Genomic DNA, 26,048 nt, shown 5'->3' on the forward strand with positions numbered 1-26,048 from the left:
CACAATTATCAGAGCGATGTGACCGCTAATGACGAAGCTAATGTGGTTCTCTCGGGGTTGGAGGTAGGGAAGAGTAGGTCAAATATCTGCACTGATTTGCTAAAAAGTAGTGAAATTTCAGTGAGTTGGTAACCACATTCCAAACTTGGTATAGAACCTCTCCAAATCTGGTAGTTTCTTCCAACAACAATAGTAAATCTAGGCATGGGAGAAATTCTCCAATATGGAGCTAAATAAGAACTTGATTTGTTTGGCTTCTGACAGACGTCTAAATTTTGTGTTTTGTTCATCAGGTATGTCATCATACATATTAGACATATTGTGGTATACTGAGAGAAACATTTCCTCATTACATTCACATATCTTTTGAAGTCTATGTATATATTTAAGCCTACATATTTACATTCCCCTCCTGCTAGCCCTTTTTTACATTCACTCTTAATTCCTCTTACCATGGGAAGGTCTTTCAGGATCTGTATTCCATCTCCAGGACCCATGTGTGCTATGTGGTTAAAATTAGTTGGATTAGAAATTAATTTATTTCTCATTTCTGGATCTCGTAGCATCTCCCTGTAACACAAAGCATCTGCTTAGACACTCTTAGCAAATTTAGGTCATTTATAAAAAAATTAAGCATACTTAATATTCTTAATAAAAACTGTTAAATCACATTAATAAGAATAAAATTAGAGTAACAGAATATACTAAATTAAAAATTTACTTCCTAATAATGTTTTGTTTTAAATTTTAAATAAAGTATCTTATGATTTTAGGTGGAATAGTAGAGAGGGTCCTTTTAAATACTTAAGACATCAAAGAAGCTCTATTCTATTTTACATATAATTGTGAACATTTTATGCGTGTCTTTAAAAATGATTAATAACACTTCAGAAATGATTTTATGTAACTGTAAATACTACACTCCTACTTGTTTGCTCGTGAAGAGAGTAGTCTGAACTTCTTAGACATACAGTAAACTTGTATGCACAACTATGTTCTGTGTTTATATTGTAGAAGAGGTACACAATACAAAAATATGACTATTCCATGTACATACAGAAATGAATAAAAATAAGGTCCTTAATCTGGTACATACTCACAACTTTGAGAATATTAATTAAAATGACATTGAGAAGTTACATTCATTATTGGTTTTTGACACCACAGATGAATGAGATTTTCAGACACCCAATTTTCCTTCCAAATCAAATATAGTATCATCACCAAGTAGCCCTTCAGATGGTACGAGCATGCATGGATGATAGCACAGGTTAAGTATCTACCTCCTCTGCTGCATCCTTTCCTCTTCTGGAACTCTGAAGGAATAACGCCGCTTATTGTTAATATTTCTAACCATTTGTTTCCGACTATTATCTGATGTTTCAGGAACTACCAGTTCATCCCCTTCTGTTAAAAAAAAATACAAACAATAAATATGTTTTTTTTTTTTTTGAGATGGAGTTTTGCTCTTGTTACCCAGGCTGGAGTGCAATGGTGCGATCTCGGCTCACCGCAGCCTCCGCCTCCTGGGTTCAGCCAATTCTCCTGTCTCAGCCTCCTTAGTAGCTGGGATTACAGGCACGCGCCACCATGCCCAGTTGATTTGTATTTTTAGTAGAGATGGAGTTTCACCATGTTGACCAGGATGGTCTCGATCTCTTGACCTCGTGATCCACCCGCCTCGGCCTCCCAACGTGTTGGGATTACAGGCGTTAGCCAACGCGCCTGGCCCCAATGATGTTCTTTAAACTGCTAAAATGCTTTTTATCTATTAGTCTCCAAGACAGTACAAACATTTATTACTAATACAAGCGTATGCAATTTTGGTTTTTCAATGTTGTGTTGATAATCACAGTAAGATTTAACAGAACCTATGTAAACAGATAATATGCTGAAAGTAAACATAGCTTACAAAATATACTTTCACTTTTACTTGATTATAAACATAGTGTGACATAATTTTACTTGAAGAAAACTGTAGCTGTCTTGGTATGCTGTCACTCTCCTCAGCCACGCCACCCCGGTATCTCAATGCTATATTTTCTCTCCCTCTAAGTATTGATTTCAATGGCTTAGGGTGTTGTTAAAGAGCTACTATTCTTACCCTAAACAGTAATCAGGCATAAATGGTAAGCTATTTGTGTAAATAACAATTACAACTATCTTCATATAATAAAAAAAATTTCAATCTCATAGATTGAAACTTGCAGCCTCATTTGCAAGGCCCTTAAGAATTAAAAGGAGCTGTGCTCCCACTACCCTTCCTTTATAAAAGGTAAGAATCTATCGCTTATAAAATATATGCAGAGTAGGGTTACAGTAATTCACTTTCTTATCATTCGTGCGTTCTCTGTGGTAGCACTTTTAATTTCTTTCGAGAACTTTTCCTTCAAATTCATGACTTGGCTAACTGGTGCAAGAAGCCTCACTTGCAGCCTATTTTGACTTTCAACATGCTTTCCTCATTAAGTTTAATCATGTCTATCTTTTGATTTAAAAAGAAGTGCAACTCTTCTTTTCAGTTGAAGTAAAAAGGAGCTGTGCTCCCACTACCCTTCCTTTACAAAAGGTAAGAATCTGTCACTTATAAAATATAGGCAGAGTAGGGTTACAGTAATTCTTAAGGGCCTAGGATTTTTTTGAATGGTAAATGAGCACTGGCTTCAACTTAAAGCTATAGCTACATTAATCTCAGTAAGAGTCAGCCTGTTCTTTGAAGCCAGGCATTGACTTCTCTCTAGCTATGAAAGCTCTAGATGGCATCTTCTTCCTATAGAAGTCTGTTTTATCTAAACTGAATATGTATTGTTTGTGTAGCCACCTTAATCAATCATTTTAGCTATGTCTTCTGGATAAATTGCTGCAGCTTATACATCAGCATTTGCTGTTTCACCTTGCACTCTTATGTTACAGAAATGGCTTCTTTCCTTAAATCATATGAGCCAAACTCTGCTAGCTTCAGACTTTTCTACTGCTGCTTCCTGATTGCTCTCAGCTTTTATGGAATTGGAGAGAGCGCTTTGCTCTGGATTAGGCTTTGGCTTAAGGGAATGTTGTGGCTGATAGTCTATCCAGATCACTAAAACTTTCTCTGCAACACCAATAAGGTTGTTTCACTTTCTTATCATGCGTGTGTTCTCTGTGGTAGCACTTTTTTAACTTCTTTCAAGAACTTTTCCTTCGCATTCATGACTTGGCTAACTGGTACAAGAAGCCTCAATTGCAGCCTATTTTGACTTTCAACATGCTTTCCTCATTAAGTTTAATCATTTCTATCTTTTGATTTAAAGAGATGTGCAACTCTTCTTTTCAGTTGAACACTTAAGAGTCTATTGTTGGGTTATTAATTGGCCTAATTTCACTTCTGTTGGTTCTCAGGGAATTGGGAGGCCCAAAGAGAGGGAGGGAGACCAGGGAACAGCTGCTTGATGGAAAAGTCAGAACACACACATTAATCAATTAAGTTTGGCATCTTATATGGGCATGGTGTGTGGCACCCCAAAACAATTACAATAACCTCAAATTTGTATCACTGATCACAGATCACCGTAACAGATAGAACAATAGTGAAAAAGTTTTAAATACTGCAATAATTACCAAAATGTGAAAGAGATATGAAGTCAACAAATGCTGTTGGAAAAGTGGCACCGATGGACTTACTGGAAGCAGGGTTGCCATAAACCTGCGATTTGTAAAAAATGTAGTATCTGTGGAGCATGATAAAGTGGTGCACAATAAAATGAGGTATGCCTGTATAAAACTAAGTACGGGTCTTGGAAGTGAAGAATCTAAAGCTTACATTTCATTTAACTTCATGAGATATCCATCTCTGAATGAGAATCACTTCTAAAACCTGAATTTCCTTTCCTAAGTCATAATGGAATATCCTCTTAGCATAGACTTCTGCTGTTTTACCAGCCTGCTCACCAAGAAACCTCTGGTTCCAAGAGAATGTACCAAGGCACTGAACCAGAAATAAAGCAATTTTGTGTACTCCAGTACTTATAACACAAAAACAAATCAACAAAATAAAACCAAGAAAAAAAAAAAAAAGAATCACACACACAAAAAACTTCTGATGGATCTTTTTGATGGTAGAAAAGACAAATTTATTGGAGGAATATGGGGTAGGTGGGAGAAAAGCATTAAGATAATAATTTCACTACCCCAAAATAATGGTTCTAAAAGTTTTAATGTGTTTTCTTGAGGCCAGTAATTTTACTTACATTTAAGTCTACTTATATTATTCTAAATACTGGCTGGGCGTGATGGCTTAGGCCTATAATCCCAGTACTTTGGGAGGCTGAGGTGGGTGGATCATTGGAGGTTAGGAGTTCAAGACCAGCCTGGCTAACATGGTGAAACTCCATCTCCACTAAAAAAAAAAAAAATTAGCTGGGTATGGTGTCACACACCTATAATCCTAGCTACTTGGAAAGCTAAGGTGGGAGGATCACTTGAATCTGGGAGGCAGAGGTTGAGCCAGATTGTGTCACAGCACTACAGCCTGGGGAACAGAGTGAGACTCCATCTCCAAAAAAAAAAAGAAAAAAAAAAAATTATTTAAAATATATAATGTACCGTAAGTACATCTTTCCTAACAGACCTGCCACAAGAGATCAGAAATTTACAAATATTTTTGTTCTACAGAAATTTGCTGCTATGACATGAAAATGACTTTATTATATAGAAGAGAGCACTATAATAATATTTGTCAAAAGTGAGATTTTAACTATTTGGACACACTCTGGCAAACAACATTTAATTCTAGGTGGACAGTCTCCCTGCAATTTTATGTGTGGTATGTAATGACATGAGTGACAGTCTCACCTCAATATTTTGGTCACTGACCAAATATCCTCCCTCCTGTCTGTAACACTCTGGGTCTACAATCCTTTTCCTGATTCTGGGCACTGCCATGATTATACTCTCTCTCCTGCATCTTTCTATGCTGACATCACCACTTTCAAAGTGCTAGGCCCTGTACACTGGCAGGAGACATGTTCCTGAAGACATATTCTTCAACTCTAGGTGAGTGTTTATAATTTTAGTTACAAATTTTGGTTAGGTTCTACAATATTGGAAATACAGAAGATATAATCAGTGACACTTTCTCTACTTACCCAGGTACTCCACAGAAAAATAACAAGATACGTCAATCAAATACAGAATGACTTAAACAGAATGACTTTTGGCTCAGTAATTTATTTTAATATATTAAGACCGTGATAGTGGCCAACATCACAGACTTGGAGTAAGATATAACTGTGATGAAATCTGAACTTGGGCACTCATTATTCATGTGACATTGGGCAGTCAGCTTAGAAATAATATTTCCAATGAAGCTATCCCTATGAATATATATATATTTTCTTACCTGCCATCTTATTTTTGAAATATATTAATCTAATGGTCTCCAATCCTAAAAGATTTAATGATCCTTCATTGTTTAAAGGTCGAACCTAAAATTAAAAAAACACAATTAGTATTTCAACAAAACCTTTAAAAATTAAATCACACAACTTTTGTTGTGCTTATAAAGCACAACTTATTAAGATTTCTCATTTATCTACTTCAAAATATGGTCCTCTCAGATAAATCAACTAAGAATCAATTCCAGTCAATAATTCTGATTGGAAAGGTATAATACTATCTAATTTAAACAAACAAACTTACAAAGATAACATTTTAAAGAAAGTCTACTCTAGGCGAATGAATAAATAAGTAGAAATACATTTAAACCTTAGACTTTTTAAAGCAATTAATGACCTAATAGTTATAGTAAGAAGATATCAACAGAGCTGATTTATGAATTTTTACTATCAAAAACTGAATGCATACATATGATGGAGATGGAAGGGTGGATCACTGGGGAAAGGAGGGACTGCCAGTAAATAGTGACTGAGCAACTGGTTATATGGAACCAGTAAAATCAAATCTCTACTTCACACCATACACAAAAGCATCAATTCCAAATGGATTAAGAACATAAATGTAATAGGCTAAGCTTTACAATGTTTGGAGGTTGAATATATACATTTCAAAAAGATTTTTTTAAAAAAGTAAAATGTTTGGAGGAGAACAGAATGTATGTTATGACCTTAAGGTAGGAAAAAGTTGCTTAAACAAGAGAAAAAAGACAAACACAAAGGATAAGAAAGATATATTCAACTACATTAAAATTAGTAACTTCTGTTCAGCCTAATACAAATGAATAAATAGGTCACAAAGAAGAAAAAGATTTACATATCCATTTTTAACCAGTAACCACAATGTATAAAGAATTCCAATAAATAAGAAAACTATGGCCAATCCAATAGCAAAATGAGCAAAAAACATGACCAGGCATCTCATGGAAGAGGAAATATAAATGATGAATAAAGATACAAAAGACTTTCAACTACACAGTTAATTAGAGACATGCAAATTGAAATTTCAATGAGCTACTACTTTGTAACCATTTACAAAACCTACGAATTGTGACAATGGAAAGTACTAGGATGTGAATCAGAATTTCTTTATGCTGTTGAGGGGAGTATCGGATGGTACAAATACTTTGGAAAATAATATGACACTATCTCATAAAGCTGAATAACTGAACTCCCTATGTCCTATCAGTTCTGCTTCTAGGTATATGACTTAAACTCCTAGAAACATATTCCAAAAAACATATGCAGGAAAATCACAATTGGAAAAGCTAGTAAATAATTCAATGTCTACCAATCACAGAATAAACAGTGATAAGTTCACCCAACAGAATATTTTATAGTATTGAAAAGCTATAAACTATGGTATATGTAACAACATGAATGAATGAAACTCGGTGAATAAGTAAAGAAAGCAAGATAGAAAATGACTATATATTATAACATTTTTATAAAGTTCAAAACAAAGCAAAACTGAAAGATATATTGTTTAAGAATACTTAAATATGCAAATATTCTGTATTTTAACAAAAGCAAAGGAATGATAAGCACAACATGATGCAGTTTGCAGTTATATAAGTGATGTTCTGATTCTCAGGTTAGGAGGTAGGTTCATGAGTGATCAGTTTATTACTATGCTTCACAAAGGCCATCTATCCTTTCACATATATTGCAAAAATTACATGACAAAAATAAAAAACAGGGCTGGGCGTAGTGGCTCATGCCTGTAATCTCAGCACTTTGGGAGGTCAAGGTGGGTGGATCACTTGAGTTCAGATGTTTGAGGCTAACCTGTTCAACATGGTAAAACTCTATCTCTATAAACACACAAAAATGAGCAGGGTATGGTGGTATACACCTGTAGTCCCAACTACTTGGGGGGCAGAGGTGGGAGTATCACTTGAACCCAGGAGGTGAAGGCTGCAGTGAGCTGAAATTGTGCCACTGTGTTCCAACCTGGATGACAAAGTGAGAGCTAAAAAAAAAAAATCACCTATTCTCTAAACCCTGCCCCCCAACTAATCATGCATGCTAAATATGTATCACGTCGATCTATATAAAACTACTGCTCTTCATTTTTGCAAACTAGCAGGTCTATGCTTGTAAAAATTCTCTTTGTTATGGAAACATAGGATTATATATTAAGAAAAATGTTATGTTTTATTAGGAAAATATGAAACCTTTGTTTTTCAATCATGAGACACTTAAAGAGTTTTGGTTCCAAGTTTAATCAATTTCTAGCCTATGAAATCTGTCCTCACAGGATTAAACATTGGGTAAATAACAGTTATAATTCATAATAATGATGTATTCCTTCAGAGCTCCTTAATCCAAAAGTGGAAGATAACAATGACATTTTATTTTAGGTTGCAGGCTATATTCTAGTTGTTCATAATAATAACAATCATACTTTGCATAAACCAAATATAGTAAGATTAGTATGGTTTTAGATATGCATAAGGAAAATAACTAACTTGATTCTTTTCTATTTTCTTACTCTTACCTAAGTCCCAAACTGCCAATTACAGATGCCAGAAAATGCTGAGTTAATTTAAAAAAAATTACTATGTAGTAATTTAGTGTTTTTACTTATACTCAGTTGGCTTAGCTCACATTTTAATGTTAAATTACCTTTTTGAGAGGAAGAGTCTGAATCCATTCCATGGAGTTCACATCAAAGATATCAACTGCATTTTCACTGTACACCGAGAGATATGGTGCATTGTAACCTGGGAGAAGGAAAGGAGGGGACAGCTTGCGGATGACTTTTAACTATTAAACCCCAAACATTTAAAAAGGTCTATACTAAATAACCATAGAGTGGAATCCCACCCTAATCCTATGTGGCTATCATTTAGTAGCCATATCAAAACATTTTTGAAGCAAACAGAACATATATTACAAATGAAGAACTGACATACCATGGTTCAGATCATATAGCCATTATAATATAGAAGGACTCTGTAAACACCAGGGGTATACTATTTCCTTGCCCAACATGAGCTCTATAAAGGAATTTCATTAATTTGCAGTATTTGATTCCTAAAGTAGTTAAGTTACTGACATCGAATCAAATTTAGAAAGCAGAGAAATCTTCAGGTAAATGTTCTAGTCCCAGTTAAGAATGTTTAATAAAGCACTGTAGCACAGTTATATGAATAGGGTAGATGCTTAATATATACTTACTGAAGAACAGAAAACCAGACACCTCATGTTCTCACTCATAAGTGGGTGTTGAACAATGAGAACACACAGACACAGGGAGGGGAACATCACACACTGGGGCCTGGGGGGTGGGAGCCCAGGGGAGGAATGGCAGGGGGTAGGGAGATTGGGGAGGAATAGCATTAGGAGAATACCTAATGTAGATGCCAGGGCAATGAATGCAGCAAACCACCATTACGGCACATGTATAACTATGTTAACAAACCTGCACAATTTGCACATGTACCCTAGAACTTCAAGTATAATAAATTTTTTTAAAAATCCAAAAAAAGTCAACTTAATATTTATGAAAAAAATACATAAATATATACATATATAAAAAAATATATAAATCACTCCTTCTCCTATCTTGTTTCAATTGAAGAGCTTTCACTCCTCCTGCCCCTAAGTAATCCTTGCACCTGTCTTCTGAATTTTGTCCTCTCTGGCCTTTTTGGGGGTCTTACTCTATTTCCTATATAGACAACTTTTCCAGGTAGTTCCCTAAGGGATTTTCCCTTCAACATTTTAACATGCTCAAGTATTTTTCATTAAAAACAAAACAGTTTGTATGAAATTCTCCTCCTATGTGCTTCTACAGAACTCTGCACTTCTGCTGTCATAACACTTACACTCCACTGTAACTACTTGCTTCATCACGAATCTTTTCCACTGCACCCCATGCTCTGTGGCAGTAAGACTCTATTTATTTTATTCATTGCTGTAACTCATACTCAATGGCACATACTCAATAATAATTGGATTATTATTCAATAACCAAAGTATTCTCTAATTAAAAGTATTCAATAGGCTGGGTGTGGTGATTCAAGCCTGTAATCTCAGTGCTTTGGGAGGCCAAGTTGGGAGGACTGCTTGAGGCCAAGAATTCGAGACCAGCCTGAACAACTAATGAGACCATCTCTACAAAAATAAAAATAAAAACATGGCCGGTGCAGTGGCTCACACCTGTAATCTCAGCACTTTGGGAGGCTGAGGTGGGAGGATCACGAGGTCAGGAGTTCAAAACCAGCCTGGCCAAGATGGTGAAACCCCGTCTCTACTAAAAAGACAAAAAAGTAGCTGGCATGGTGGCATGCGCCTCTAATCCCAGCTACTTGGGAGGCTGAGGCAGAGAACTGCTTAAACCCAGGAGGCGGAGGTTGCAGTGAGCCAAGATCGTGCCACTGCATTCCAGCCTGGCAAAAGAGTGAGACTCCATCTCAAAATAAATAAGTAAATAAAAATAAAAACATAAGCTGGGCATGGTGGTGTGCACCTGTTGTCCCAGCTACTCAGAAGGCTGAAGCAGGAGGACTGCTTCAGCCCAGGAGTTGGAGACTGCAGTGGGCTATGATGATACCACTATATTCTAACCTGGGTGAAAGAGCAACAGATTCCATCTCTTACACACACAAAAAGTATTTAATAATTTATTATGTCTTAATATTTATTGAAGGGGCAAAATAAGCAATTATAAGTATCTACCCATCTAAATAAAAATGGAAAACTGAAAGAAACACCTCTTGTAGATGCTACATCATACCTTAATATACCTGATTGAATAATTCACTTAGTAACTACTTCTCCAGAATAAGTTCTGTGAGACACTGATGCTTACAAGCACCATATTTTGGGGGACCGTGACATAATAGTTCGGGATTCTTTCAAATTATGACATGGGGTAAAAAATCCATCCTAGTGAAATATTCCACAGAAAGAGGTTTCATTTAAATTAAATGCATGTTAATGCTGGCCCTGTTTGCCTAGGCCTAACTACACATGGTTTCTACATAAACAACATAATCGATACTGAGGAACAGCATTAAGAAGGACTTTTTCAAAAACTGTTAATAAATAATGACAACATTTGTGAGACGAAGTGGAAGGGAAAGAAAGGAAAGAGATATAAAGATAAGACAGCCATAAGAAAGAGAATCTTACAACAAGAGGAAGGATTTGCTGGCCACATCAATTCCTGTTGTCTAGATCTTCGGCCCTGGCAGTCAGTGTATATCCCAATGCTGTTAAAACACAGCAGATATTCTTTACTGGAGATCTCAACTGCGCAGATAGCATCCATTGGTTGATGTGCAATAAATGATAGTGTATGGTCATTTGAATGGAGCATACTGTATGGACTTCCTTCTCCATTCAAGGGGTATCTTAGAAATCCTGACTGGAATCCCACACAGAGTTGTTCACTGAAGATTGCCATCCACTGGACATTATACGGGACTTGAATTTCCTTAAATTTTCTGTGACGGGTCTTGCTCTGAAATAGTTCATAACAGAGGACCTGCCTTTTCATAGCCACACACAGGCATGTGAGAGCTCCATGGCGCACCTTTCCAGATGCTATGGTTTGACACCCTTTAGTTTCTGCCAGCTTGTAAAAATCTGTCTCTCGCCCATCCAAAGCTGACATAGGAAAAAGTCGTACATGACGATTTCGTCCTGAGATCACAGCAACAAGCTGATCATTTGGAATGAGTTCAATCTGATGAATCTTCTTATTGTCACCAACTCTAATAATTTCTAAACACAGAAAGAATAATAAATCGAATGAAAAATAGTTTTAATGATTAATCATATCCCAATTATACTCAAAAGGATATAAGTCAGCTTACAGATGCACACACAAAAGAATAAGAGATCAGAAGTCAAAGGGAAAACAAAAGATAATCAAACCCATCATAAGATAATTTAACTCACCTATAGTATATATTGAGTCTGGAGATTTTTGGCAGCCAAGTCAAACCCCAAAGGATTCTTGTGGAAAAGTATGCCAAATTTTCAAGGAAAACTTTTTTACTAGCGTTAAATTCTAGGGAATGTCACCATGGAATTCCCATTTTTAAAAGCAGAGAACTCATTTTTCAGAAGGTATTTATATGGGTAACAATGCATTGTCTTAAATGTATTATTTCCCATGATCTAAGTTGATATAAAGATAAAACTTAGAATATTGCATTTATGAATACCAAGTTATATTGGTCTCTCTTTATTTCACCCAGCATTTAGTTTTTCCCTAGAAGAAAAGCCTCCAAATAAATACATTTTAATAGTTGTTGCCTCTTCTGGTACTAATAGAACAATGGGAAAATCAAGTTGCACTTTTTTTTTCATGTTCCATCTTTAGAAATGTAATCTGGGCTGGGTGTGATGGCTCATGCCTGTCATCCCAGCACTCTGGGAGGCCGAGCCGGGTGGTTTACCTGAGGTCGAAATCAGTCTGACCAACACGGAGAAACCCCGTCTCTACTAAAAATACAAAATTAGCTGGGAATGGTGGCACATGCCTGTAATCCCAGCTACTCAGGAGGCTCAGGGAGGAGAATTGCTTGAACCTGGGAGGTGGAGGTTGCGGTGAGCCAAGATGGCGCTACTGCACTCCAGCCTGGGCAACAAGAGCAAAACTCCATCTCAAAGTAAAAAAAAAAAAAAAAAAAAGAAATGCAATGTGAGTTCGCACAGAACTATTAAATAAAATGATACAAGAAGACAATGCACATTTGAAGTTTTAAACCTCAGGGGGATTACAGAAATTTAAAACTAATCTTTTAATTTATAAACATATCAACTTAGGTCTGGAAAATTTTAATCACAGGATAAGTAAGAGCAAATCCTGCTCTTTGTAGAATATAGAATATAGAGTTAAAATTTTTTTACACATGATTTAAAATTACTCCAAAAAAAAGAGTTTTCTCTTACCATCTTTGGTGACATGTACAACAAATAACCCTTCTTCATTTCCCAAAGCAATCCTTTCATGATCTATGTAAGACATGAATATGAAAGATTTTTATTAGGAAAAAAACATGTAATGCTAATAAAACACGGTAAGAACATTTGATGAAAAAAATGGAAATAAATTACAATAACAATTTATACTATTTCTTTTCAGATTATACCAGTAAATCTCTCATGTCTTCTAAAATAGAATAATTATTAAAAAGTAATCCATATGAATACCTAAAAAAAAAAAAGTAAATGTTTATTTAATAAATGATGAAACAAAATGAAAAACCTAGGTCTAGTTCTACACTTCCTGTTTTGGGAGGGAAAAATTTTGAATGGAATTTTAACCCTACTCATTAAACTTTTCAGTATTTATGGAAAGTAACAAAAGAGTTGGATGCATATATAAGAATACAGCAAAAATATAAACCTCCAGACACAGAAGCTGCCATTTGTTAAAGGCATTTCTTTTGTTTTGTTTTGTTTTGAGATGGAGTCTTCCTCTGTTGTCCAGGCTGGGGTGCGCAGGCATGATCTCGGCTCACTGCAACCTCCACCTCCCAGGTTCGAGTGATTCTCTTGCCTCAGCTTGCCGAGTAGCTGGGACTACATGTGTGCACCACCATACCCAGCTAATTTTTTTTGGCATTTTTACTAGAGATGGGGTTTCACCATATTGGTTAGGCTGGTCTTGAACTTCTGACCTGATGATTCGCCTGCCTTGGGCTCCCAAAGTGCTGGGATTACAAGCATAAGCCACTGCGCCCAGCCATGGAGCATTTCCTTTATGCCAGGCAGTCTGTTATGTATTCCATCTTATTTAAACTTCCCAATAACCTTAGCAGGTAATTACCATCTATATTTTATATGTTAAACTCTAAGAAACTAACTTGCTCTAAATCACACAAGCAGAAAATAGATTAGTGGAACTAATGTTTAGCACTGTTGTTTTTTTCAGGGAAAAAGGGCACTTTGAAAGTGTGCTTTTACTCCTGTTTACTGAAGATCTGATATAGGTCTCATTCATTCAATAAACATTTACTGAGCATTTGTGATACAATGCATAGTATGTTGGACACTGGGGATTCCTAGATGAAAGTCAATCCCTGTTCTCAAGGTAGATTAGTAAACAATTATAATATAATAAATATTATAAATTCATACCTATGATTGCGGCTGCCTGGGTTGTTTTAATGAGGGGTAGAGTGCTGTCATAAGCCTCTTTGGGAACATAGACTGAGCGGTCTCTGAATTTGTTTTTCTTCAAAATCTTGTGCAATTCACTCAGCACTCCCACCCACTTACTCTTCTCATTCTCAGTGTCTGCTAGCATCAGGATTGAACACTTGTTATTAGATGCTGAGAGCTGGGAAGCTGTGACCTAGAAGAATTTAATCAATATTCATGATATTAGAAAACAGGCACCCTTTATGCTAGTTTCATGATTATGTTAGTTTGCTTAGCACTCACCAATAAAATGAGCATTCATTAAATGATAACTCTACTGGAGTTTAGCTTTTCCTAATCGGAGTAACTCGTTTTAGCACTAGAATACATGACAAAGCAAAAGTGGCAGATACCATTTGAAATGTATTATTTTCATTTTCCTTCTATAAAAGTGCCAAACACTATCACTAAAGAGGCATTAAATATACTCATATATAACAGCAACAACAACTGACATTTATTGAGTAAATACCAAGCACCAGGTAGATCTAAATACTTTACTAGTAATAACTCATTTAACTCTGTTAACATCGTCATGAGATAGGATGTAATGCCTTTATATCCTTATTTTATATATGAAAAAACTGTGATGCAAGGCAATTAAGTAATTTCTCCAATGACACACAACTAGAAGTCTTGTGCCCATGCTCTTAAGCGCTATACTATACTGACTTGCAACTTGTTTTAAGAAGTCAGAAGTGCTCAGTAATACATTCTCTGTTATTTCATAACTCCCATCATCAAGATTTTATCACTTGAATTAGTATTTAAATGAAGGTTTATCATTATATAAACAATACTATCAAAGCAGTTTTAAAATTTACATATATGAATTCCTTTAAGAATTCATTATTAAGTAGCAGTTACAATAAAACTGCACTATGAAAATCAGTTATAGATAAGAAGGCCTCTGTAGGCTCCCTTGGTGGCAGGGAGGAAAATAAATAGCTGTCAGTCTGGGAACTGAGAGACTAAGTATACTTTTTGCCTGACCTTCCTTAGGTACAAGATTCATAGACAAATATAGCAAATAGGCGTAACAATTGGGCAGTAGTCTTTTTTTCTTTTTTAACCTCTATTGTCTTAATTTACCAACTCAAGACTGCATTGTGGCAATAGCCTCCGAAGATGGCTACCAACAAGTCCTCCTAAGGAATTCTATTCTTCTCATCAAGAGGTGGAGTCTATTTCCCCTCCCCTTAAATCTGGGCTGACCTCAGGACTTGCTTTGACCAACAAAAGGCAGTATATTATACCTGTTTTAGACCTAGTCCTTAAAGGGCCTGGCAGCTTCTTTTGTTCTCTTAGAAGCCAGTCACTGGGGGCTCAGCCAGCCTACCTGATGACCAGAGACCGGATGGAGAGAGTTCACAAAGAGGAGAACTGAGATCACCCAGCTAACAGTCAGCACCCAGATGTAAGAGCAAGGTCATTAGATGTTCCGGCCCAAAATGAGCTGAATGCAGTCAAATGAGTGACACTAGCTGACACCACAAGAAGGTACGGCTGACCCAAAGAATAGTGGAAAATAATAAATCATTGTCAGTTTAAGCTACTAAGTTTTGGAATGGTTGTTACAAAGCACTAAGTAACAAACACATTAATTTTCAAAGAGAGACATTTTTATTTTTTAAAAAACTTGAGAAACCTCACACTTACCCAATTTTCCATGTGGTGATATTTATTTGAAAATTTAATCGGAACTAAAAAATATTATCTACCAGCATATTTTATAAGCCATATATGGATGCTTTCTCCAGGTCTTTCACTAATTAAATACTTATTTAGCACCAATTTTCTATACCTTCAAGTACTGGATGACATGGAATATATAAAGGAATATAAACTTTGGTGCTACTTATAGTGAGTTTATGATTTATATAGGGAGGTAAAATATAGTCATTGAAAACACGTAATTCAGCAACCAAATTATAGCATACACACTTACTCTAAATATACAGGGTATATCTTTTCGACTTGCATGGATAACGTCCGAGGCTAAGACTGAACTCACAGAAAATTCTTCATCCCTGAATGAAAAGCAAAGCATTAAAAGTTAGTATATGTGGCTATGTGTGTGTGGTTTGGGTGTGTATCCAAATAACACATACGAAGCAATATCCAAAGTTTAACTCCACCAAACACCCACATTTAATTTTTTAAAAGCTTTAATTTTCCTCTATTATAATTAATAGTGCCCCAACTAATTTATCAAAAATAACTTCCTAGTGGCATGTTATACAAGAGCTAGAAATCATTTTTGGCTTTCCCACACTTACAAAGCCAGTAAGTATACATGTAGAACTGAGATTTGAAACCTGGTAGGTCTCTGGAGCCTTCAGTGCACCCTCTTGCCTCCCATAATAAATCTTAAGTGCCCTCAACCCAGCTCATCTTACATTTTATTGTTCCTTCAGCATCTAAAACATATTTCCTCCACAATAATTTCTTGTGATTCCCTTAATTTTGTTGTTGATACCATGATTCCCTTAGTCTTACAGACTTGACACCTTAGTCCTATTTTTTATTCTTCTCCCTATCTATATTCAGTCCCTTAGTAGGTTCTATCAGATTTTTCTTGCCAATATTTCTTGCAACTATCCCATCACAGTCCACATTTGCAGGGGAAGATAATGTGTTTGAGATGCTGGTGTGAAGTGCCAATGTGAGTCAGAGCTAGAAATTTTGGTTTTGAGCAATGTATGGATATATCTGAACTGGAGATACAAGTCTGGGAATCATCAATTTGGAGGTGATGGCTGAAGCTGTGAGTCAATATGATCACTCAAGGGCAGTGCCTGGAGTTAGGAGAAAAGGTAAAGGAGAGAGCACTAGGGAATAGGGGAAGAATCTAAAAAATGAGGCCAGAAATGTTTGAGGGCTATACTTACTTAAATGTTTACTGATTATGTTTTCCAGGAGCTTTTCTGATTTTTATTTTCTTTCCTCACATTTAAATGATGTTCTAAGCCTTTAAGTGATGTGATGATAGAAACTTCACACAATAGGCTTCCATTACCCCAGCAAAGTTTACACAGGTCTTTTGGACTCAAACACCAATTTCTTTTTCCTTAACTCCTAGCCCCACACTCTCTGAACACACATACCATCCTGTCCTATAAATACACCTTACTTCCTATTTTCAATTCTGTTACTATAGCAATATTAGCAAATTAGAAAACATGAAATTAGATCATTTAAATAAACCATGCAACACAATTTTTAAAAATCACAAACTTTAAATAAAATTCCTATGTTGCAATGATACAAATAATTTTACCTTCAAAGTCTTACCTCATGTCAATCACTTGACTAATGACAACACTGGGTTGAGATGCTTTTCCTTCAGCAATATCGTACAGAAAGACTTTGAAGTCACACACTACAGCCAGTGCTCTTTGCCATCCTTTCTTCACTCCAGCTGGCTTAGGAATCTTAGTTTTGTTTTAGACAGACAGACAAACAACCAACCAAAACAACTCAAATGAAAATATCCCTTAATTTACATATGTAATTGCAAAGTAAAGACCTACAGATAATGTACACATTTTACAAGTCTGCTATTCTGGTTGGTAAAGTAGCAGAGAGGACACATATCATTAAGCTATGAGAAAAGGTGAGAACACATTATTCAAATACCGAATGGCTTTTTATTTCGAGAACATTTTAATGGTGCCATTTTAACTTTCATTAGTATTTCATTAAAATAACATTCATGGGTTTCTTTCTAAATAGCATAAAAGTCAAACTTGGTAGTAAGATGAAATTCAGCTTACACTGTAAATATTACCCAAGATAACAAGACTATGCTTTGATAATATCTCATAATTCATAACCATATCCCATCTCTCTTGCAAGACCAGGTGCTACAAACTCCTTTATGAAGATTTCATCACAAGATAGGAATAATATGGAAAAGCTTGAGATATTTTATAACTTATTTCCAAGTAAAAGCTAGGTTTTTGTTTTCAAATCATTATTCTAGATGAAATAAAATTAATAGATGAATTTTATTCATTTAATTTTCCATCAAGAACTATGCTCTTAAAATAACTGGATTTGATTTTAATTCATTAATAAATCTTAAAAGGTTAATCTAAACCCGACTTAATCATACTTACTCTGACATGACCTTCATATGCTGTTCCTATTCCTTTTTGAGGATCTATACCCAGGGGACCTTTTGTCTGTTCAGGAGGAACTGGACAAGTGGTTGGAGCTTTGTTTACACAAGTTATATGGCACGAGAATCCACATACTTTTGGAGGGAAAAAAGAAATGTTTGATAAAAATTCATTTTAACAAAAAGAAAATTCACTGACACTGCATACAAGATGCTATGTTAGATGAATGCTTATCTCCAATTTTATTTTAAATAAAGGTTTTATCATTTGGGTAGCTGATTCATTTGCTTATCAATGACAATTTTAATGAGAAATAGTACCTATTTAAAAATTATTTGTAATACTGTTGTTCTGTGTTGACATTAGTGATCAAATAGAAAAAGCATCTAACCTTGCGACTAAAATGACAGATTTAGATTTCCTAAAAGAGTGGTTCCTCAAGTTCTTTTTAGCTCTTCATTCCACTACAACTTGGTATATGCCTTGAAATTTCTCTTGCAAAGGTCATTAGTGGGCACTAAGCTATGTGACGTCTTCGGTTTGGCAAATCCTACCAATCCTTGAAAATGGAGTTTTTCAATGACTAATAAAGTACAAGTTAAGGTTAAATTTTAGGGGTTATTATTATATAAACTACTACTAAAATAACAATAGTTTATGGAGTGCTTTTTATTTTTCTACAACAATCTAAAAGAGGTACAGTTACCATCTCTACGTTAAATTATGACTTACCCAGGGTCACAACATGTATTTGGCAGTGTTAGAATTCACCCAGGCAGTCTGCATACCTAACCACTAATAATATTGTCATGATATTGTTATTTGATATTCACATGGTAAACCTGAGATTCGAAGAGAAAATAATAAATAAACTTACAAGTTTCACTGAGACTTGATCAGGTGAGAATTAAAGGTTAAAATATTTAAAATAAACAAAGAAGTTTGTTGGGAGGGGTTATAGACTAAGATAATTTATTCAGGCAATTTCTATTCAAAGGATGGATCCAGGAGACTACTGGGGAAAGATGAAAAGAGGAACTAAATGGGTATTATTGTGGAAATACAGGCACATGGGGAAATGGACTACAAACCACTGATGGATATTGTGAAACCAGCAGAGGCAGGATGACAAAAATGATCCAAATGTCTCAACTGACTTTACTTTTTAAAGAGAGGGTCTTGCTGTGTTGCCCAGGTTGGCCTCAAAACAATCCTCTTGTCTCAGCCTCCTGAGTAGTTGGGACTACAGACATGAGCCATCACACAGCTTCAGTTCACTTTTAAGTGGAGTGTCCAGCAAGTTATGATTTGTTTTACTTACAAGCAAAGGGCAGTGGAAGCAACAAAATAAGTACCTATACTGGATCTAATTCCAACCAACCACAAGGAAAGGAACATGACAGGAATTTTTAGAAGCTGTAACCACATTATTGTAACATTTACAAAAGCCTGGCAGACAAAGACTAGGGACAGTCTCATGAGTCCCCACAGCTTCATAAAGTAGGCTTCAAAAGGTCTAAAGAAAAGATAGGCACAATTTCACAGCAAATGACTCTAGAAGAGAAGACAGTCTGAGAAGACCTCAAAAATTCCTACTATGAATTGCAAATAATTGTGATGCATAAAAATGACATGGGGCTTAAAGCCAGGTAGCTGGCTAGGATTCTTTCTAATAAACAAATATTGAAATGACATACCAGTACTGGCTAAGTTCCAAAGTGAAGCAAAGCTTGAAAACTACACATTTTCTCCTTCTTTGGCTTCAGTCACACTTCCTAGACAATGATACCTTCTCAGGTTACTTGGCTATCTTTTACTGTTGCCTTCTCATATCCATGTATGAGACTCAGGTACTTGCTCACTTCTCAATCTACATATGCTTTGTGGATGTCATTCATGTTTATAACTTAATACACTCATCACTATTAAATCTCTGCTTTCTCAACCCTGAACATTTTATTTGGCTTTAAACACATGTATTTAATGAACTAGTTATATAATCTTGATCTTCCACTTTAGCTGTGAGAACCAATCAAACAGAATGCACTGCCTTAACATGTTATTAATTTCCCTCTTACTCAAAGTACTCAGAAGTATATTACAAAGGAAACACATGCATCTGATGGGGATTGACAACATTTCCTTTAGGGTCCCTTCCCATCCTAACAGCAGAAGATACAGGAAATGGCAACTAGTATTAGAATTTGAGTTAGCAACTATTTTCTTATCTTTTTCGTAAGATAAATCAATAGAGATCTTCAGATAGTTCATAGAAAATGCATATTATGAAAAAACTAGGCCAGGAGCAGTGGCTCATGCCTGTAATCCCAGCATTTTGGGAGGCTGAGGCAGGCAGATCATGAGGTCAGGAGTTAACAGCCTGGCCAATATGGCGAAACCCTGTCTCTACTAAAAATACAAAAATTAGCTGGGCATGGTGGCACGCACCTGTAGTCCCAGCTACCTGGGAGGCTGAGGCAGAAGAACTGCTTGAACTCGGGAAGCGGAGGTTGCAGTGAGCTGAGACTGTGCCACTGTACTCCAGCCTGGGTGACAGAGCACAACTCTGTCTTAAAAAAGAAAAAACTATGCACGGATTTAAAATTTTCTTTTGCACCAAAATAAATGCATACTAACTTGTTATAAGTCTGAAAAGGATCTAGCTTGAGGCATTAAGAAGAATGAGACATCCATCTGAAAAGAGCCCCTATAAGAGCAACATTACTTCTGCTAAAATTAAGTAAGAACAAATATAAAATTTACAATGAAGCTTGAGAAGAATAATGGTGAAATAATTGGTGCTTTACAAAAAGTTTATGGGGACAATTTCTGATATGGTTTGGCTGTTTCCAGCTAAATCTCATCTTGGATTGTAGCTTCCATCATTCCCATGTCATAGGAGAGACACAGTGGGAGGTAACTGAATCATGAACCATGATTGTGAGGCCTCCCCAGTCATGTGGAACTGAGTCAATTAAATCTTTTTCCTTTACAAATTACCCAGTCTTGGGTATGTCTTTATTAGCAGTGTGAGAAGAGACAAATACAAATGCTTTAAAGAAATCAGGCCAGTCACGGTGGCTCATGCCTGTAATCCCAGCACTTTGGGAGGCCAAGGTGGGTGGATCACCTGAGGTCACAAGTTCGAGGCAAGCCTACCCAACATGGTGAAACCCCGTCTCTACCAAACACACATACAAAGAATTTGCTAGGCATGGTGGTGGGTGCCTGTAATCCCAGCTACTAAGGAGGCTGAGGCAGGAGAATCGCTTGAACCCGGGAGGCGGAGGTTGCAGTGAGCTGAGATTGCAGCATTGCATTTCGGCCTGAGGGACAAGAGCAAAACACCATCTCAAAAAAAAAAAGAGAAGAAAAGAAAAGAAATCAGCAGTTTACAAATGGATAACTCAGTTTAAGAAGGGAAAGATGATGTCAAAGATGAAACCTATAGTAGCAGACCATCTACATTAATTTGCAAGGAAAATCTTGTTCATGCCCTGTCTGAAGAGGACTGATGAGTAACATCACAAACAACAGCCAACACCACAGACATCTCAACTGGTTCAGCTTACACAATTCTGACTGAAAATGAATGTGAGCAAACTTCCCACTTGTTGGGTGCCAAAACCACTGCAACCAGATCAGCTGCAGAATGTTCAAGGGAAGTTTTAAACAAATAGGATCAAGATCCTGAAGCATTTCTTTGAAGAAGTGTAGTAGGAGATGCATCATGGCTTTACCAGTATGATCTCGAAGAGAAAGCACAATCAAAGCAATGGCTACCAAGAGGTAGAAATGGTCCAGTCACAGCAAAATTGGACCAGTCAAAAGCAAAGGTCATGGCAACCATTTTTTGGGATGCTTGAGGTATTTTGCTGTTGGCTTTCTGGAGAGCCAAAGAATGATAGCATTTATTATGAGAGTGTTTTGAGAAATATAGCCAAAGCTTTAGAAGAAAAACACCTAGGAAAAGCTTCAGCACAGTTCTTCTCCACCATGAAAATTCTCCTCCTGCTCATTCCTCTCATCAAACAGAATTTTGTGAGTATTTCCACGGGAAATCATTAGGCATCCACCTTAGAGTCCTAATTTGGTTCCCTCTGACTTCTTTTTGTTTCTGAATTTCAAAAAGTCTTTAAGGGTACCCATCTTTCTTCAGTTAATAATACAAAGCAGACTGTATTAACATGGTTACATTCTCCCAGGACCCTCTGTTCTTTAGAAATGGATTAAATGTGTGGTATAATTGCTTGTAAAATTGTCTTGAACTTGATGGAGCTCATGTTAAAAAATAATGTTTATATTCCTTATTTTTATCTTTAAATTTTACATTTCCACAAGCTTTGTGAAGTCCCCTCATATAAGGTAGCGCTGTAGTGACAAATTTCATTTGATTTTTTAAAAAAAAGTATTCTTGTGAAACATTCAAAAAGAAATAATATATTCCATTATAATTTAAACCATTTTCATTTCAGAGGTCCTAGGAAAAATAAAACAATACCCAAACGAATAAATATACCTTATTTTCTGTTCACATAACCCCTGACCCTCTTTCCTTCATCACTCAGAATATGCACTCTATGAGGGTAGGATCTATACCAGGCGTCCCCAAACTTTTTACACAGGGGGCCAGTTCACTGTCCCTCAGACCGTTGGAGGACTGCCACACACTGTGCTCCTCTCACTGACCACCAATTAAAGAGGTGCCCCTTCTGAAGCGTGGAATAAATGGCCTCAGGGGGCTGCATGCGGCCCACAGGCCGTAGTTTGGGGACGCCTGATCTATACCTTTAACCTATCTACTATTATGTCCCCAGTACCTAGAAGTACAGTGGGTGCTACATAAATATGTAATGAATAAATCATGGATGGTAGGGAAAAAAAACCCTCTGTTATTAATATAGTAATAAAATGTCTTTCAGGTATAGTGGCAGACATTTAATATTTCTGAAAAAGTACTCACATTGCCTACTTTTCAATAACAATTTCTCTAATAAATTAAACAAGGTTAAATTTCAATGAATAGGTTCAAGGATAACTTGCATGTCTTCTGTTGCATATGTTAATGTTTTTTGGCAGGCACTACAAATTTGTTCAAGTAACAAAACAAAGACAAATGAAACATATTTAAATATATATCCCCTAAAAAAATATTTCTAGCGAACACTTGTCTAGTTTCTCTAACATTCAACAGACAACATAGATTATTTCCATTCCTGTTAGGCAAAAAAGCAAACGATTAAGTAAAACAAACATTTATATACCTTTGAAAGAGAATCAAGTTATTTGATTACAATTTAGATAGTGAAGTCACATTTTCTTTCCTTTTTGTTCTTACCTTCACATGAACAGCCCTGTCTTATTAAACCCACCATCAAAGAGGTACACTGATGACACTTGGTAGGAGTAGTAAAAGATTTTACAAAAAACTGGTGAGTCTTGCGCTGCAAAACAAATTGATTACAAAACAAATTGTTTAAAAAATTGCCATAATATGAGTCCCTATGCCCCATATCACCTTCTAGAATGTTTTCTAAATAGGAATAGAATGAATTCTTCCTATTTCTCATTACATCTCCTTACAGTTTATGGTCTTTAAATACTTTTATTAGGTAATTTGAATGACTAAGCTAAAACAATTAAGAAGCTAAATGATAATTGCTGTTGAATGCCATTTGAAAAGTATGTAAAATAAAGTATAGCTTATTTGGGGGGGCTCATAAATCTTAGCTTCAGAATTTTATTGAATTATCCAAATTACTGTTTAACAAATAGTTAAGTAAAATATTGCGTATTTATACTTATACAAATATAGGATTTTAATATGTTTTATACCTTCTTAGGAAAAAAAGTTATTTAAAATTCTTGTTTCTACTAAAAACTATGTGTTTCTCTTTCTGGGACCAAGGACAAATACTATGCTTCACAAATTAGTTTTCTCCTATGAAAAGAGGCAATATAACACTTGAGCAGATAAAAATACACACATATTATTCCAGAGAGATGGTAGACTAAAATTTCTTATTGAATACACTGTAGTTAAAGGTCTCTAAGTCTTAACTGATTTACATGGTGGCAAGTCATATAGATTTTACCTCTTTGGAATATTCCTTTCTTTTCCAAATTAACTCTCTTAGCATGTTTTAATAATAAATGATGTATAATAAATAACCTTTCATTCTGCTGTGTGAACTTAGGAGCAATTTACTAAATGGAGTGGTTAAATGGGTATTAATATAAACAAAGCCTTTCAAACAGTACCTGGTACATATTTCCTTTTTTCAAAAATAATTTCAACTCTTATTTTAGATTCATGGGTACATGTGCAGGTTGTTACCTGGGTATATTGCATGATGTTGAGGCTTACGGTATGACTGATTCCAGCACCCAAGTCCTAAGCACAGTACCCAATTTTTCAGCCCTGGCACTGCTCCCTCCTTCTCCTTCTCTAGTAGCCCCCAGAGTCTTTTGTTGCCATCTTTATGTCCATGAGTTATTTTGTTGTCATCTTTTTGTCCATGACTTATATCAAATTTTTATGTCCATGAATGTTATATGAATTTTGCTATTTCTCTTTTACATGTGTGATTGATTTAAACTACTAAGAACTCTATTCCACATTCTACTACATTATGAAAACTTATTTTAAAAAGTTAAAGTGCATTTATTTCAGTTGACACAACATATGAACAAAAAACTAAAGGGCATATTTGAAGCTATAAAATTCAAGTTAAAAATAAATCTTGTTCTCTTCAACTGAGATATATGATTTGCACACAACAAAAGAAGTGTTTTAAAAATGAAATAAGTAGATTATCTTTTTACAGAAATAAAACCCTGACTACCAGCATTAGTCAGAGAATGGGGTGAAATTCTCAAATTTAGAGTCATCATGAGATCTGGTCCAACCTCAAAGCATTCTGTTCTAGATGTTCCTCATGATCTTTTGGTGAGTTTCAAAGCAGCACTGGGAACTGACTCTAAGCAGAACACAGACTATCTTATTACTAACTGCAATTGCTCCTGTAGCTTCTGAGTTTCAGTCAGGGTGCAGGCACTGTACTAGTACTCTATATAATTCATCCTATTTCATGTAAACAACCACCTTGGAAAGATAGATATTTCCTTATATGAAGAAACTCATTAAAATCATAAAATTCTGCTCTTTCTCTTGTACACAACATTTAAATTTTTGGCTCTTTGAGAAACTATTATGAGTAAATTTTCTAGTGCTAACTTTTTCAATTGTTCAAAATGCATTAATGCAAAAGATGTAAAGTTATTCTACTGGTTAGTTCTAGAGGCTTTTAATACAAAGAAGGAAAAATTAATCAACTGCTCTAAGTAGCTTAATTTTTTTTTTCTTCTAAAGGATAAGAAGACATATCTGAAACAGTAACAATGAAATAACTCATGTAATTTATATCTATATCTATCTATCTATCTATCTAAACACTTCCTCCCCAGCAAGAGAGCTACTTAGGATGTCACAATTCTGAGTATGACAATAGGGAAAAAAATAACAACCCAATGTTTTGGATGAGAATTTTAGGTAATAAATCATCTAACTGGTAGTTGATGGTTAAATTATGAGAGAGGTTGTGAATTTACTACTAAAGATTAAGGAGTTTATGTTTCACTAATCTTCACTAAGGATAGTATAACATAACATAATTAAAGATCATTACTCTGGGCCGGGCACAGTGGCTCATGCCTATAATCCCAGCACTTTGGGAGGCCGAGGTGGGCGGATCATGAGGTCAAGAGATTGAATCCATCCTGGTCAACATGGTGAAACTCCGTCTCTACTAAAAATACAAAAATCAGCTGGGCATGGTGGCGTGCACCTGTAGTCCCAGTTACTCAGGAGGCTGAGGCAGGAGAATTGCTTGAACCCAGGTGGCAGAGGTTGCAGTGGGCCAAGATCGCGACACTGTACTCCAGCCTGGCACCTGGCAACAAAGCAAGACTCTGTCTCAAAAAAAAAAAAAAAAAAGATAATTACTCTGATGGCATCAGTCTTTTGGTAATACACAACAGGATTCTGGTTTTGTTTCAGTGTGAAAAAGAGAAATGATAATAGAAAGACAGATGAATAATCAATCTAGATTACTTGGCATCTAATATCCCTGTTTCCTGCCTCCTGGTCAATATTTGATGTCTAATACTTCCCTTTGTGAAATAGCTGGAAGAGGAGAAAAAAAATGAAAAGAAAAAGTCTAGTAAGAAAGGTATTAAAGTATGGACCAAAATTAGAATTTTAGATTATGTGATCATTTGGAGTAGACAGAATTAACTATAACCTCAAATTTCAATGTGGTGATTAGAA

General features: G+C 35.7%; 1 protein-coding gene across 18 annotated transcripts in view; it reads right to left on the reverse strand.

The window, feature by feature from the left end:
* The window catches only part of CDC42BPA (CDC42 binding protein kinase alpha), a 327,782-nt gene that overhangs the window by 23,607 nt on the left and 278,127 nt on the right, over window positions 1–26,048 (reverse strand). For all 18 annotated transcript variants that reach the window (XM_074385301.1, XM_074385302.1, XM_074385296.1 and 15 more), the window contains 11 exons: window positions 23,058–23,163; window positions 17,717–17,853; window positions 16,890–17,029; window positions 15,544–15,625; window positions 13,533–13,749; window positions 12,342–12,404; window positions 10,572–11,165; window positions 8,058–8,155; window positions 5,378–5,462; window positions 1,284–1,407; window positions 453–570 (listed from right to left, as the gene is read on the reverse strand). In XM_074385301.1, the coding sequence (XP_074241402.1) occupies window positions 453–570; window positions 1,284–1,407; window positions 5,378–5,462; window positions 8,058–8,155; window positions 10,572–11,165; window positions 12,342–12,404; window positions 13,533–13,749; window positions 15,544–15,625; window positions 16,890–17,029; window positions 17,717–17,853; window positions 23,058–23,163 (1,764 nt within the window). The remainder of the gene's footprint in view (window positions 1–452; window positions 571–1,283; window positions 1,408–5,377; window positions 5,463–8,057; window positions 8,156–10,571; window positions 11,166–12,341; window positions 12,405–13,532; window positions 13,750–15,543; window positions 15,626–16,889; window positions 17,030–17,716; window positions 17,854–23,057; window positions 23,164–26,048) is intronic.

Source organism: Saimiri boliviensis, chromosome 14 (assembly GCF_048565385.1).
Source record: "Saimiri boliviensis isolate mSaiBol1 chromosome 14, mSaiBol1.pri, whole genome shotgun sequence".
NCBI classification, from domain to species: Eukaryota; Metazoa; Chordata; class Mammalia; order Primates; family Cebidae; genus Saimiri; species Saimiri boliviensis.